Here is a 15947-nt window from a genome sequence, read left to right as displayed (position 1 = left end):
TGTCGTTCCTGTTGGGATTGTCTCACTGCTGCACGGAAAAGAAATGTAATACCTTGTTGAATTCGGGGTCTAATTCCTGTGTCTTTTCAGCACTGCTCTGTCTTCTCTCCTTTTATTCCGCTCCATAGGAAACTGATCATCTGGGTGGATAGACCTCTACCGCTGTGGGCACTGCAGGTCAGACAGATCAGTCCACTCCTGTGTAAACAAAGAGTCAGTCTGTTCACACTAATCTGTGGATACACCAATACACACAACACACACACGCACATCTACGGGCCTATCATAATTTATACTTCGTATTTCCTAATTTGTTTCAGGTCACAGGTGTCAAACATGCGGCCCGGGGCCCAAATCCGGACCGCCAAAGGGTCCAGTCTGGCCCTTAGGATGAATTTGTGAAATGCAAAAATTACACTAAAAATATTAATCCTTTTAGTTCAGGTTCCACATCCAGACCAATTCAATCTCCAGTGGGCAGGATTCAGTCAAATACTATCATAAGAACATATAAATAATGGCAACTCCAATTTTTTCTCTTTGTAAATGTAAATATTTTCATGTATTTACACTAAAACAAAGTATAATTTCACAAAAAACATGAATAACCTGAATAAATATGAACAACCTGAAATGCCTTAGGAGAAGTAAGTGCAATTTTAACAATATTCTGCCGGTTACTAAATGTTTGGTGTATTTGTAGATCCACTGTGATCTGTACATTATAATGCACATGTGTAAATGATAAACTGAGGCAGAATATTGTTAAAATTACATTTATTATTTTCAGTTTGTTCATGTTATTCACGTCTTTTGAAAGGATAGTTTTGTAGATGTAAACCTTTTCATGATTTCATGATAACTTTTTTTGCTCTACAACATAAAGAGAAAACTTTGGAGTTGACATTATTTATATATTATTATGTTATTATTTTACTGGTTTGGCCAGGTTTCAGATCAAATTTAGCTGAATGTGGCCCCCGAACAAAAATGAGTTTGACACCTGTGCCTTAACCCACAAAGACCCACTGCTACTTTTGTGGCAGTTCCCAAATGAACCATTCTTAAGTAATTTATCACCGTTTATTAAAATGTCATCCTCTGTATTTTGCATTTTTCCAATGAAAATCAGGTATTTTCCCAAATTTAATTTACTGATGATATAGATGTCTCAGATTAAAGTTGATTGTCATAATATCAGAAATGGAGAAAAATGAAGAAAGTGTGATTTTTTTCGACAAAATCTATCAATAACTGAATATAAACCAAGTGTCTCCATTCACTGTCATTGATCCAACTCTATGGGTTTCACTGGCGAATCAGTGTTATTGAAGATGACGGTGTTTCCACGTTCACTACAGAGCCTCTGAATGTCCAAATGGGTCCTATGTGATGGCCATGAAAAGATGATAAACTGTATTTTACACCAATTATTTACATGTATTGATAGAATTGGTGGATCAACAGGTATTAAATATCTTATTTCAGTTGATGGTTTTGGTTGCTGGTGGAGGTTTGGGTCTTTATGGGTTAAGTTTTGATAAGGATGTGTTGTTTTCTTTTGTAGGGATACAATATTTTTAATACCACTCCAACCTTCCTCATATATTTTCCACCGAAACAACCTAGATAACTTTTAGCTATTCAAAAAGGAAAGTGGAGTTTGCCAGACCCATCTACAGCAGTGGCACAGAACTAATGAAGTGTAGACATAGGTTTAGTAACTAAGCACAGGACCAGGTGCAAACCTTAGAGACTGACCTTTAACTGCACGTCTGTGTTGGCCTCATTCAAAACACACCTTTGACCTTATGAGGACGCACCTTTAATACAACATTAAACAGTCCCTCCAGAAAAATGCAGGCAAAAATCGTTGATCATGCAATAGAATATGCAGGCTTTTTATGTGATTTTATGAGGTGAAATTACTGGTATTTGCAAAAAATGTGCAAAGTTACGAAAATATGCAGAAACTGGAAAAACATGCGTTACATAACAAAAACTGATTCTTCTCCCATATCCTGTTTTAACTCAGCTACTAGAAATGAAAAATGTGTAATTATATCCTATGATAAGCAAACATACAAGCAGGGTGCGATTTGTTGGGAGGGATGGGGGGGGGGGGGGGAATCAACCTCCTCTTTGGTTTTTACACCCCTACTTCTCCTCAATGAACTTCGCCCTGGGGGGGGGGCGACCAACCAATGGAAATAACAGCAGGTTGTGACAGTTTTCTTCCACCTATATCCTACATTACTGGGACTAACCTGAACCTGAACCGAACTGTTGGCAGTCTCAGAATTCGCAAACGTCCCCATGCATTGGACCGCTGTAAGGGGGGGGGGGGGGGTGAACGTGACAAATTCATAGGCTCAAGCATTTGTGGGGGGGCCATAGAGCAGTGGAGGGGGTCCAGTGGATACAGACTAGAAGTAGGGATGTAATGATTACCGGTATAATGATAAACCGCGGTAAAATTGCAGACGGTTAGTATTACCGTTTAAATTCTAATTATCACAATAACCGTGTTTGATTACCATACTTTTAGGGGAAAAATGTAAAGATCTGCTTTTATGCCAAATATTTGAGAATAGTTTTAATTTATTGCAATTTAATTGTATATACCTAATATCTGGAACCAATATTCACTTTTAAAGTCTTTGAAAAGGTTCGTTAAGCATCTTTGTGTTATTTATGCAATAAATTATATACATTTTTCAAATTGGATTTTATATATTTTTGTGTTTTTTGTCCTTTTATGTTTTTATAGTAGGTTAAAATGAAAAAAATAATAGACTGATGAAATAAATGAAGTTGTGCTGAAAAAACAGATCCCAAACAAGGGTATAGTAAACATTTGTTTATATAGTATATAAAGGCAAAATCAAAAATACAGAAAAACAACCAAAATAGGCTCAGACCACTAAGGGTTAATATTTGAATGTTTCTGCAACACAAAGTACATTGTGCCAATTTTTGTTAAAAATTATTATTAATTTATTTTATTTTTTTTTCTAAATACAACTTGGTTAAATTATTTCAGCGTGTGTATTAGTACTTTTTAAACATTTTGAGCACAATTTCAACAAAACCACGATAATAATAACCGTGATAATTTTGGTCACAATAACTGTGATATGAAATTTTCATATCGTTACATCCCTAATTAGAAGTTGTGAAAATTCTGTGTAAGATCTGCCGTATAATAGAGGAATAGAACCTGAGAGTTGGATGTTGAACAAATTGCACCTTGCATACAAGAAGTAAGCATCCACTCCATCACTAAGTGCTGGTTCTTTTAGTTCTTTATTTTCTAGCATGGCTCCAATATGGCTTTGACATTCCTGAGTCACAAATGTCACAAATAAAATAGCTTCCTGCTTCACAAATGTGTGGTGGAACATCTGTTTCAAGGCTGTTATAGCCTTTATGTTCATTGAACATTCTTATCGCTGCAGCATAAACCATTTTCTAGTGTTTTGTGTTAGAAAAGTGGCTCCAGCATCAATTTTCTCTTATGTTCAAATGTTCAGTTGTATGGGGTGTAAAATAGTAGCCGACACTTTCCTGTAGAACACAGGTGTCAAACATGCGACCCGGGGGCCAAATCCAGCCCGCCAAAGGGTCCAATCCGGCCCTTGGGATGAATTTGTGAAATGCAAAAATTACACTAAAATATTAACAATCCTTTTAGTTCAGGTTCCACATTCAGACCAATTCAATCTGCAGTGGGTCAGACCAATAAAATACTATCATAATAATCTATAAATACTCACAACTCCAAATTTTTCTCACTGTAAATGTAAATATTTTCACGTATTTACACTAAAACAAAGTATAATTTCACAAAAAATGTGAATAACCTGAAATGTTTTAAGAATGGTAAGTACAATTTTAACAATATTCTGCCTGGTATTAAATGTTTTGTGTATTTGTAGATCCATTGTGATCTGTACGTTATAATGAACGTGTGGAAATGATAAACTGAAGCATAATATTGTTAAAATTACACTTATTTTTTCAGTTTGTTCACATTATTCACATTGTTTGAAAGGATAGTTAATAGATGTAAACATTTTCATTGTTTAATTTGACTTTTTTCACTATAAAACATACAGAAAATTTTGGAGTTGACATTATTTAGCAATATATTATTAAGTTATTTGACTGGTTCAGCCCACTTCAGATCAAACTTAGCTGAATGTGGCCCCTGAACTAAAATGAGTTTGACACTCCTGCTGTAGGACATCAGGCACTGGTTTGATCTGTCTTTTGCAGATATTTTTTGTGAGCAAATGAGTTGCATTTTTCATCATCTTGCACTTCAGTTAGTTTACCTTCTGTGGACGTGCAAGCCCATGACATTGCATATCACATATTACATCACCTCCTGTGTCAAGTTACAATAATGCTATATTTTTCAAACTTTATGCAGAAAAATGCACTTATGAAATCATTTGAGCCCCTATATTTTGTGCAGAAATATGTTATTATTGCGTTGAATATGCACCCTTTTAGTTAAAAAAGGACCCCAGCATGAGGTGCACTATTTGTTTGATTATACTTTGAATTCAAAATCACATTTTTCTGGAGGGACTGATTCAACATTTTCCTGTGTGCACGCTCAGGTGTAAATAGCTTAATACTTATTAAAAAGCTAATATTTACCCAGTGAATACATGAAACTATGTCATTTCAAATCCCTGTATTTATCATTTATTATTTCTTCAGTATATTTGTAGTCAGTCTGAGTACAGGTTGATTACACATGTATATGTACAGAGTCAGACACACCAGATTGTCTCTTGCTTCGCTTAAACCTGTTCCCTCTGAAGCTCAATCATCAGTACGCCCACTGCTTCCACCCACACGCTTCTCTTCCTTCACCATGACTCCTAATTTTTCTCTGCTCTGGTCTCTCTCCCATTTCTGTCTGTGTCTGTGTCAAACATTCTGTGTTTCTTTCTTTTTCTGTAGGTGCTTGTGGCTTTCATCAGTTTTTCAGAAACTATGCTGCTTGTGTATCTCAGCTACAAGGTAAGTTCCCCAGACGAGCCTGAAGGCGTGTTGGGAGTAACGTGGTACAAAAGTAACCCATTACAGTAACAGATTACTTTTTGCTGTAATGCAGTAGTGTAAGGGATTACTTTTCCATTTTCAGTAATGTTTTACTCAGTACATGTTCAATAGCGCTTGCGTTACAACACACTTTTCACCCATATTTTAACTGCTCAAAGGGAAAAAACAAACAAAAAAAACTCAGCAAGACTGTGAGACCTTAAAGCTGCATAGCAACACCAAGGACACCAGTAGATAAATCAATAATCGATAAAGAATTCTAACTAGTCATAGAAATGTTAGTTTACCTTGTCATTGCTGATCACAGGGATCATGCTAATGCTAACTAGCTTCTTAAAGCAGGGTTAGGGTTAGTAATGAGCATACGTCCATGTGGACAATGGACTGTCTTCTGCCGTCTTCACCCATTGGCTGAACACCAACAGGAAATAGAACTGCACAGATGCATTTTTGATTCCTTAAAGCAACGTATGACTTTCATCACCAATTTTTCATCACACCCCTAAGTCTTTCTGTGACTACACACCTGAATCTCTTCCCTCACAGTGAACAATTTTGAAGTGTCCTCTACCATAAACAACCCATTTGTTTACAAACAGAGCCGGTAGGTAACTTGGGCATTTTCGGAAATTTGTCGCGACATGCATTGTGGGAAGCAGAGCTCCATACAGCTGCAGGAGCAAGAGGCAATTAAGCCGTTTCTGTGTTTGTTGCTGCTGCGGCTATAATGGGGCTGCATGGACCTTCACTTCCCACAATGCACATCACAGCAAATTCGGAAAATGCTTTCAGGAATTAAAAATGCGTCTGTACAGTTCTGTTTCCTGTTGGTGTTCAGCCAATGGGTGAAGTCGGCAGAAGACAGTCCATTGTCCAAATGGACGTATGCTCATTACTAACCCTAACCCTGCTGTACAGAAGCTAGTTAGCATTAGCATGATCCCTGTGATCAGCAATGACAAGGTAAGCTAACGTTTGTATGACTAGTTACAATTCTTTATCAATTGTGGATTTATCTATCCATGTCCTCGGTGCCGCACCCCCTGTTTGAACATGTAAAATGTTGCAAAAATGTGAGCGTTCCCGCTGGGATTCCAACGCATGTACACATGTACTTTGGGCTGCAAATTTATGCGTCCAAAGGTTCTCGTATCCCTTGTGTTGCCTTTTACAATAAGAGTCTGTATGTAATTCAAAAGTAATGACTAAAAAAAGTTTATGTGAATAGTTTGCATGGATGTTTTGTGTTATTGTAATATATATATATATATATATATATACGTAAAAAAGTGTGTTAACAAAGCAAAGGAAGTGGAATTAATACAATTACTAGTTTGTAAAAAGGGGGTGGGAGTCTATAAGTTATAGTTCTTCCCACTTCTTTTCAGGCACCAAAAATTTTGTTTGACATGTTTTATGGTTCTTTGTTATCTGATGATTTTATGTGTTCGAAATGAAATTAAACTAACTAATTAACTAACTTATACAGAAGTCATACAACGCATTACATTTGGGTGCTCCTATGAAACTGGGTTCATTTTGGTACCTGGCACTTTTCCAGCTTTTTTAGATCCAATAATAAAAGAGAAATTTAATATTTTCTCCCAAGATGGACCAAATGATGACCTCAGATGAATGCAAAAAAAAAAAAAAAAAAAAAATTATACTCTTGCTCTGAGCCATCCCAAAATTAATGAATTTTTAATCAAATATTGGGTCCAAAAACAGGACCAAAATTGGGACATGTAAAACTACCTAGGTGTCAGTGTGTTTTATTTTGAAAACATCGCTTGAAAATGGTCTTATATAGCGCTATAAATAAAGACACTGTGTTAAATTTGTCGATCCTCGTGGTTTTTCTAATCCAGACGTGGGTTTTTCATGAATCTCAGTCTCATTCCAAGTTTTGTGTGTAACCCATCGTGTCCACTTGCGTACATACGGAACCTGCCCAGTTTAACGCATATAAATCGCAAATGATTTTGCAGCAGCGGTCATTTTTGTCAAAAACTCTGCTACTCATAATTAGTTCAATTCCTAAAACGTACCAGTGAGAGAATAAAGAGATAATGAAAAAAATGGCAGTGCGTAATTTTCTTGTGTTTTTGACCATGTTACATGCGGATTTTTGTAATAAATATAATGTAAAATAATAGAAAAATGTGTTTTATCTGAAAAATAGTTTCTCTTTCTCTTTCCAAACTTGCTTCATAACATTAGTCTACATCTGGTTTGAATTTTTAGCCCCCATGTCCTGTTTTTACAGACTAGTTTCATAGAAGCACCCAATTCTGAGACTAATATTGTAAGGTAAGGAATTACTTTTAAATAACACCAACAAGTAATCTATGATGTGTTACAGTTTGGAAGTAACTTGCACAACACTGTTTTTGAGACAGAATAAATTGTGTTTGTGTGGGCGTGCAGTGAGAAACATACTGGGTCTATCTTTAACTCCTCAGTTTAGGTTTTCCCTGTCGCTCCTCTTTAGTCTTTCTCTTGGAAAGCACCTCAGCAGGTGTTGAGGTTTCCTTAGCGCCGTCCAGTTATCAGGACACATCAGAAGGACTATAGGGGAGGCCCCTGTGTAGCTGCAGCAGGAGGCTGATCCATCAACCGGCTGCCCTGTCTTTGATGTAGCTGACACTGTAAGCCTATGAAGGGCTCACTCCGCAGATTACTCTGGAGGCTAGAGGCCTTAGCATTTAACGCTGACTGATTCCTGTGGACATTTCCCTGTGCCTGTCCACCTACACTAGTCAGATTCAGGTCAGCCATATGCAGCCGGCAGACACATAAAAACAGCCCAGGTTGACGTCTTAATTAAACAGAAAAGCTTAGCGCAGGGGTGTCAAATTCATTTTAGTTCAGGGGCCACATTCAGCTAAATTTGATCTGCAGTGGGCCGGACCAGTAAAAAAAAAACAATAACATAATAATATATAAATAATGAAAATTCCAAATTTTTGTCTTTGTTTTAGGGTAAAGAAAAAAAACATTAAATTATGAAAATACTTACTTCTATAAATTATCCAAAAAAAGATGTGAATAACCTGAAAAAACTGAAATTTCTTCAGAAAAATCAGTGCAATTTTAACAATATTCTGCCTCAGTTTATCATTTCTACATATACATTATGGATCGGATCTACAAAGACACTAAACACTGAGGAACAGGCAGAAAATAGTTAAAATTGTGCTTAATTTTCTTTAGACATTTCAGGTTGTTCATATTTGTTCAGGTTATTCACATTTTATTGTTACAGGATAGTTTGTAAATGTAAATATTTTCATAATTCAATGTTATTTTTTGCACTAAAACAAAGACAAAAATTTGAAGTTGTTAATTCAAGATTTTTTGCTTAATTCAAGATTTTTTACTAAATTTCAATTTTTTTTTTTTTACTTAACTGAAGATTTTTTTTTTTTTGCTTAATTCCATTCAGGACTGTGGAATTTTTGACTTTGCAAAAACATCCCAAGGGCCGGACTGGACCCTTTGACGGGCCGCATTTGGCCCCCGGGCCGCATGTTTGACACCCCTGGCTTAGTGGAAACGGCTGCTTTCCTCTCAAAGCGCACACCGGCGTTGTATAACCTTAACACTGCATTCTGTTCCCTGACACAAAATCTGGTCAATTTGTCCCTTTCACACTAAGCAATCAGGCCAGTTATGCGGTTATCCCCCAAGGTCGCCATGACAATGGAGTTTCCTGACCTCTGTGTGTGTGTTTTGCGTTTCCAGGGCAACGTCTGGGAGCAGATATTACGTGTCCCTTTCATACTGGAGATGATCAGCGCCGTTCCCTTCATGATCACTGTGAGTGGATAGATATGCGTTAGTGAGCAGTGACAGCACAGGGACCCCCTCGTTCCCCCAACAGACGCTTCACATGTTTAACACGGGGTTATCGGAGGGAGTGTAAACTGAGGCAAAAACTGTGAAAAAAATCCATCTGTTAAAGGTACAGTATGGAACATATGTGAAGAACTGTTTCATTTCCAGAGGGGGAACAGATCGTAAATGACACCATTTCCAGTTCATTTCTGTGGTGGTTCATTGACATCAGCCTGTACACTGAACACGGAAATAATAAAGTGTGACATTTCTGCTTGATCCAAACACCTCAGTGCCTTTCTCTGGCTCCTCTAGGCAAGGCGAGGCAAGGCAAGGCAAGTTTATTTGTATAGCACATTTCAGCAACAAGGCAATTCAAGGTGTTTCACACAGGACATTGAAATAAAAGAAACAAAAAGAAACACATTTAAAACATTATAAAAGAAACATGTAAAAGGTGATTAAAAACAGCAAAACAACACATAAAATAAAATTTAAAAAAATAGAATAAAATAAAATAAAATAAAAATAAAAACACACACATAATAAAGTAAGAGTTGCAGTGCAGAGTTTCGAAAGAGAATATAAAATTTAAAAAGTCCAAAGCCTTTTAGTCGAAGGCAGCAGTGAACAGGTGAGTCTTTAACCTGGACTTAAAAGAACTCAGACTCTCAGCAGACCTGATATTTTCTGGTAGTTTGTTCCAGATATACGGAGCATAGAAACTGAACGCTGATTCTCCATGTTTAGTTCTGACTTTGGAAACACAGAGCAGACCTGCACCAGATGACCTGAGTGGTCTGGATGGTTCATACTGGACTAGAAGGTCTCTGATGGATTTTGGGCCTAAACCATTCAGTGCTTTATATGCTAGTAAGAGAATTTTGAAGTCTATTCTCTGAGAGACAGGGAGCCAGTGTAGAGACCTCAGAACTGGACTGATGTGGTCCACTCTCTTAGTCTTAGTGAGGACTCGAGCAGTGGCATTCTGGATCAGTTGCAGTCGTCGAATAGACTTTTTAGGCAGACCAGAGAAGATACTGTTACAGTAGTCAACTCGACTGAAGATAAATACACGGACAAGTTTTTCAAGGTCCTGCTGTGACGTCAGTCCTTTAATCCTAGAAATGTTCTTGAGGTGATAGTAAGCTGACTTTGTAATTGTTTGTATGTGGTTTTTAAAATTCAGGTCTGAATCCATGACAACACCCAAATTCCTGGCCTGGTCTGAGGTTTTTAACTGAAGTGACTGGAGCTGCATGCTGATTTTAAGACACTCCTTGGGTCCAAAAACGACCACCTCAGTTTTTTCTCTGTTTAACTGAAGAAAGTTATGGCCCATCCATTCAGATATTTGCTCCATGCATTTACCCAGTGCATCTACAGCTCCAACAATGACTATGTTCTAGGGATGTAACGATTACCGAAATAACGACAAACCACATCAGAACAAATGTAATTTACAAATTTAAAATGTTACATTGTTAAATATTTGCTTTTTTTTGTAACTTTTACATACACACACACACACACACACACATATATATATATATATGTATGTGTGTGTGTGTGTGTGTGTATATATATATATATATATATATACATACACACACACATACATATATACATACATACATACATATATATATATATATAAAGCAAATATGCTGTTATTTCAACAATATGGTCTTTGCAATTTAAATGGCACCACACTGCATTTCAATTACAGTTTTATTTTCTATAAACAACAGAAATCCATCATTTCTACACACAAATCTGGTTTTGTTCACATACTCTTCCTGTAAAAACTACAGCTGTATTTGATTTAATCGTGAACACAAACATCTTTTCAAAAAAAAAAAACTTTGCATTGTATTGTCACTTACACTTTTTTTATGTTTAAATTTTACAACTTTTTGGTGTTAATTCTACAGTTATTTTTACAGTGTAGCCAACATGCCGTCGAGGCAGAAATGTTCCAAAGTAAGTCTATATTTCACGTGAAAAGACGACACCAGGGCCACTTGTAACACTTTCAAAGCTTCCACTTCCTCAAAACGGGGGAAATTCCTCCAATATGTTCAAACATTTGTCCACACAGCATGCGATTCATTCACAGGAATGTCACATGTTTGATACGTTACTTAGTGACGCTTGTGAATGTAGCAGCAAAGCGAACACTAGGGCGTCATCTGGGCCCGATTTGGGGGGGGCATCAAATGTCCTGCCCCCTCAAATAAATGTTTCCAAAGGTGGGAAAATTTCTTAAAAAGGCATCATTTAAAGGTGTTTTTAATTTTTTTCCTCCAACTTTATCAGATGTTAGTGCAGGTTTGTGATTTAACAGGTGATGCTAACTGAACTCTGTTGTGGCTCAGACAATGTTGAGGGTTTGTACTGCAAATATATCCTAGTTTTCAGGCTAAATCAAGTCTCTACACATTCCAATTAATGTTAGTAATCCCTTGGAGAAAGTCATGCTTTTTCCTCATAACTGAAAAACTAAAAATGTAATTAAAAAAAAAAAAAAAGTGGTGCCAGGCACAACAAACCCCGCCCCTCGCACGTATTGTATCTTATTTCGGCATCGATTCAGCTGGTGTCATCATGTTTATGCGTGTGCTGATGTCAGTATATCAATTACCTGCATATATGTGCCAAGTCTGAAGTAAATTTAAACAAACTTGATGTTTTTATAGACATTTGAATTTTTGCCAACTATAAGTAAAAGGGAGGGAAAAAAAAAAAATTAAAAATTCATAAAAAAATTTAACTTTGACCTACTTTGGCCAAAATGTAGTCATATCTATTCTGGCTCACTGGCAAACTAGAAAAAACAATTTGGTATGAATTCAACCAACAGTTTTGTTGCAATAGACATTTGAATTTTCGCCCATTATAAGTAAATGGGGAAAAAAAAAGATTTGAAAAATGCATAAAAGATTTAAACTTTAACATATTTTTCCCAAAATGCAATGACATCTATTCTGGGTCACTGGTAATCTATAAACCAAATTTGGTCTGAATTCAACCAATAGTTTTGCTGCAACAGACATTTGAAATCTCGCCCATTAGAAGTAAATAGGGAAAAAAAGAGAAGAAATTCATAAAAAATTTTAACTTTGACCTACTGTTCCCTAAATGTAATCACATCTATTCTGGGTCAGTGGCAATCTACAAACCAAATTTGATATGAATTCCACCGATAGTTTTGCTGCTAGAGACATTTGAAATTTCACCCATTATAAGTAAATGGGGGGGAAAAAAAGATATAAAAAAAATTCATAAAAAATCTGAACTTTGACCTACTGTTCCCAAAACGTACTGACATCTATACTGAGTCACTTGCAATCTATAAACCACATTTGGTATGAATTCAACTTATAGTTTTGCTGCTATAGACATTTGAAATTTCACCCATTATAAGTAAATGGGGGAAAAAAGATATTTAAAAAAAAAAAAATCATAAAAAATTTTATTTTGACCTACTTTTGCCAAAATGTAATCACAACTATTCTGGCTCACTGGCAATCTAGAAAAAACAATTTGGTATGAATTACACCAATAGTTTTGCTGCTAGAGTCATGTGAATTTTTGCCCATTATAAGTAAAAGGGGTAAAAAAAAAAAAGATTTTAAAAAATGCATAAAAGATTTAAACTTTAACCTATTTTTCCCAAAATGTAATGACATCTATTCTGGGTCACTGGCAATCTATAAACCAAATCTGGTATGAATTCAATCAGTAGTTTTGCTGCTACAGACATTTGAAAGCTCACCCATTATAAGTAAATGGGGGGAAAAAAAAAAAAAGATATTAAAAAATTCAAAAAAATCTGAACTTTGTCTTACTGTTCCCAAAATGTAATGACATCTATTCTGGGTCACTGGCAATCTATAAACCATTTTTTTTACTCAACTAAACTAATGAGTAAATAAAACTACTGATGTATTCATACTCATAGAACCACTGAAAGCAAAAGTAAAATGAAAACCCAAACTGAAACACTGAGTGAAAATAGAAGCCATAACATCCCTGTGGTTTAACACATTCAGTGGTTTTACATTAAACGTATGTGAACGTGCTCAGACTGTTTTCGAGTCGGAGAACCTGTGATTTGAAACTACATATGGAAAAAAGCCGAGCCAAGCCGACTGAAGCTCTGTGTTTTTTGACAGGTGATTTTACCCTCCTTCAGAAATCTCTTCATCCCTGTATTCCTCAATTGCTGGCTCGCCAAACATGCGTTGGAGAACATGATAGTGAGTGAAGCGCCGTCTCCCTATCCAATTTTTCCATTACTTCCATATCGCCGTCTGCGTCATGTTATTTGCTCTGCTGTGCGGTTGCCACTTTTCTGTTTCTGCTTTTTCAGCTCAACAGCTTCTGTGTTACACTCTGTGCCATCAAAGTAAATCAGTCAAAACACTGAACCTCAACGGGGACTTGTTCCTTTCTTTTTGGCTTCGGTTTGTTTCATGATGTTTTTTTAATGTGTTTTATGCTTTATTTATATTTTAATACATGTAACTCATCCCTATCTGCTCCTTATCTTTAATTTCTTCTCCTTTTCACCACATTGATGTATTTGTCCATTGTTTTTATTGTGCTTTTGTCACAATTTCTTCACTTATATTTATCATAGGCTGCAGTAATAAAAAAAACTAACGATAATAACTGCAATATACTGTAGTTTTATATTAGATTTTTGGGTTTATTTTAGTTGTATTATTTCATAAGCATTGTTGATAATGAGGTGAACCCTCATTTTGGTCATAAATAAGTATTTTTAGGTCAGAAAACTAGATTTCGACCTGGAATTGCAGCCTTTTTTGGCCTCCGTTTGTTTTATGATGTTTTTTTAAATATGTTTTTAATGCTTTATTTTATAATTAAACTTGATCTATATTTTAATCCTGTAGGTGCTGGAGGTTTATATGTATGTATGTATGTATGTATGTATGCTTGTCACAATATTGCGACTTTGGTGCTTAAAGGGTTAATATGTGTAACTCCTCCCTATCTGCTCCTTGTCTTTAGTTTCTTCTCCTTTTTCACCACACTGATGTATTCCTCCATTGATTTTATTGTGGTTTTGGCACAATTACTTCACTTATATTTATCTCAGGACTCAATAATATAAAGAAAATAACAGTAATAACTGCAATATACTGAAATTTTATATTACATTTTTAGGTTTCTGGCTTTATTTTGCTTGTATTATTTAATAAGCATTGTTGATAATGAGATGAACCCTCATTTTGATCATAAAAAGCTATTTTTAGGTCAAAACATTTCAAATCGACAGGGAATTGTAGCCTTGTTTGGCCTCTGTTTTCTGATATATATATATACACATATATATATATATATATATATATATATATATATATATATATATATATATATATATATATATATATATACATATATATACATATACATATATATATATATAAAATGCTTTATTTCTATAATTAAGCTTGATCTATATTTTAATACTGTAGGTGCTGGAGTTATTGTTGGGTTTTTTTTTTTGATATTCAATTTTGATATCAAGATTTCAAAAGCTATCTGTTTCATTCAGTTCTGTCGCTTGTTGCAATATTGCGACTTTGGCACTTAAAGGGTTAAAATGTGTAATTGATCCTTATCTGTTCCTTGTCTTTAATTTCTTCTCCTTTTTCACCACATTGTTGTATATTCTTATACAGTAAATATAAAGAATATACAGTATAAGTTGTTGCTTTTATTGTGCTTTTGTCAATTTCTTCACTTATATTTATCCCAGGACTCAATAATATAAAGAAAATAACAATAATAACTGCAATATGCTGTCATTTTGTATTAGACTTTTGGGCTTCTGGCTTTATTTTGCTTGTATTTTTTTAATAATCATTGCTGATAATGAGATGAACTCTTATTTTGATCAGAGTAAAAGTATTTTAAGTCAACTTAAGCTGAATCGAACAGGAGGTTTTTCTCATTTCTGTCCCTCTGTGTCTTTGCAGAATGATCTTCACAGGGCAATCCAGCGAACGCACTCAGCCATGTTTAACCAGGTGGTGATCCTTATCAGCACCCTGGTCTGCCTCATGTTTACATGGTGCGTAGTCACTTTGTCAAATCTGAGCTGAACAGAGCGTCGACAGTTAAAGGAAAGACATTAGTTACACCTTGGGCAGGAAGTCAAGTGTTTCAGCCAGCGATGCAGACAGAGACGATAAGATAGAATAATAAAAAATAGTACTTCTGTAGGCATAGGAGTGGAAGACAGAGAGAACAAAGGTAATTGGTAACTGCGAGGCTAAGATAGTGCTCGGAAATGACAACTGGTGATTGCTTCAGCGCAGCGGAGGATGTGTCAGCTCTCTGAATATCTGGTGTGAAAGCCCGGGTTAATCCAACAGATCCTCCACGCAGTCTGAATGAAGCCGTCCGACCGTTTTCAGGCTGACATTTGCCTGTTGACTTAACCCTCCAGTATTCTGTCCAGCAAGGCCCTTACTAAGCACCAAGTGTGCCTTTTTGGCACACTTGTGGAATAATGTCAAAAAATTTTTCATACATTTTGTTTTTAATTCTTTTACACTTTTTTTTCTATTTTATCAACTTGAGCCGTAAATAAAAATACCAAATACTCAATAACTGTCACATTTCTTAACCCTTTAAATGCCGTGTTTGTAATGTAAACAAACCATTTTTTTGGATGCAAAAAACACAAAAACTGTTTTTTTTTTTTTCAATATACTACAGAAAAAGTGGATCACATATTATTTGATTTTTGCAGCCTGGCATATGTCAATGATTAACTCCAATATCGGTTAATTTGCATTATTATTTTTGACGCTAGGTCAAATGTTCAAAAATACTAGCATCTGTCACCAAGTGTGTGTAAAATGCACACCTATAAATCAAACTATTAAAAAATATATATTGATTGATTTTTCTGCTCTAATTTGATTTTATTTTTGTAAATCAAGGTCATCCCTAATCATACATATCAAATGGAAGAAATAGTGCGTTTTAGG

At 35.5% G+C, this 15947-nt stretch overlaps 1 protein-coding gene across 1 annotated transcript in view; it reads left to right on the top strand.

Annotated features, from left to right (window-relative positions):
• The window catches only part of LOC115424997 (potassium channel subfamily T member 2-like), a 207578-nt gene that overhangs the window by 91668 nt on the left and 99963 nt on the right, over positions 1 to 15947 (top strand). Inside the window, 5 exon segments of the mRNA XM_030142425.1 lie at positions 129 to 177; positions 4978 to 5037; positions 8824 to 8898; positions 13095 to 13178; positions 14928 to 15022. Coding sequence (XP_029998285.1) covers positions 129 to 177; positions 4978 to 5037; positions 8824 to 8898; positions 13095 to 13178; positions 14928 to 15022 — 363 coding nt within the window.

Source organism: Sphaeramia orbicularis, chromosome 8 (assembly GCF_902148855.1).
Source record: "Sphaeramia orbicularis chromosome 8, fSphaOr1.1, whole genome shotgun sequence".
Classification (NCBI taxonomy): Eukaryota; Metazoa; Chordata; class Actinopteri; order Kurtiformes; family Apogonidae; genus Sphaeramia; species Sphaeramia orbicularis.
Note: the sequence above shows the minus strand (reverse complement) of the source record. Positions and strands in the feature narration are given on the sequence as shown.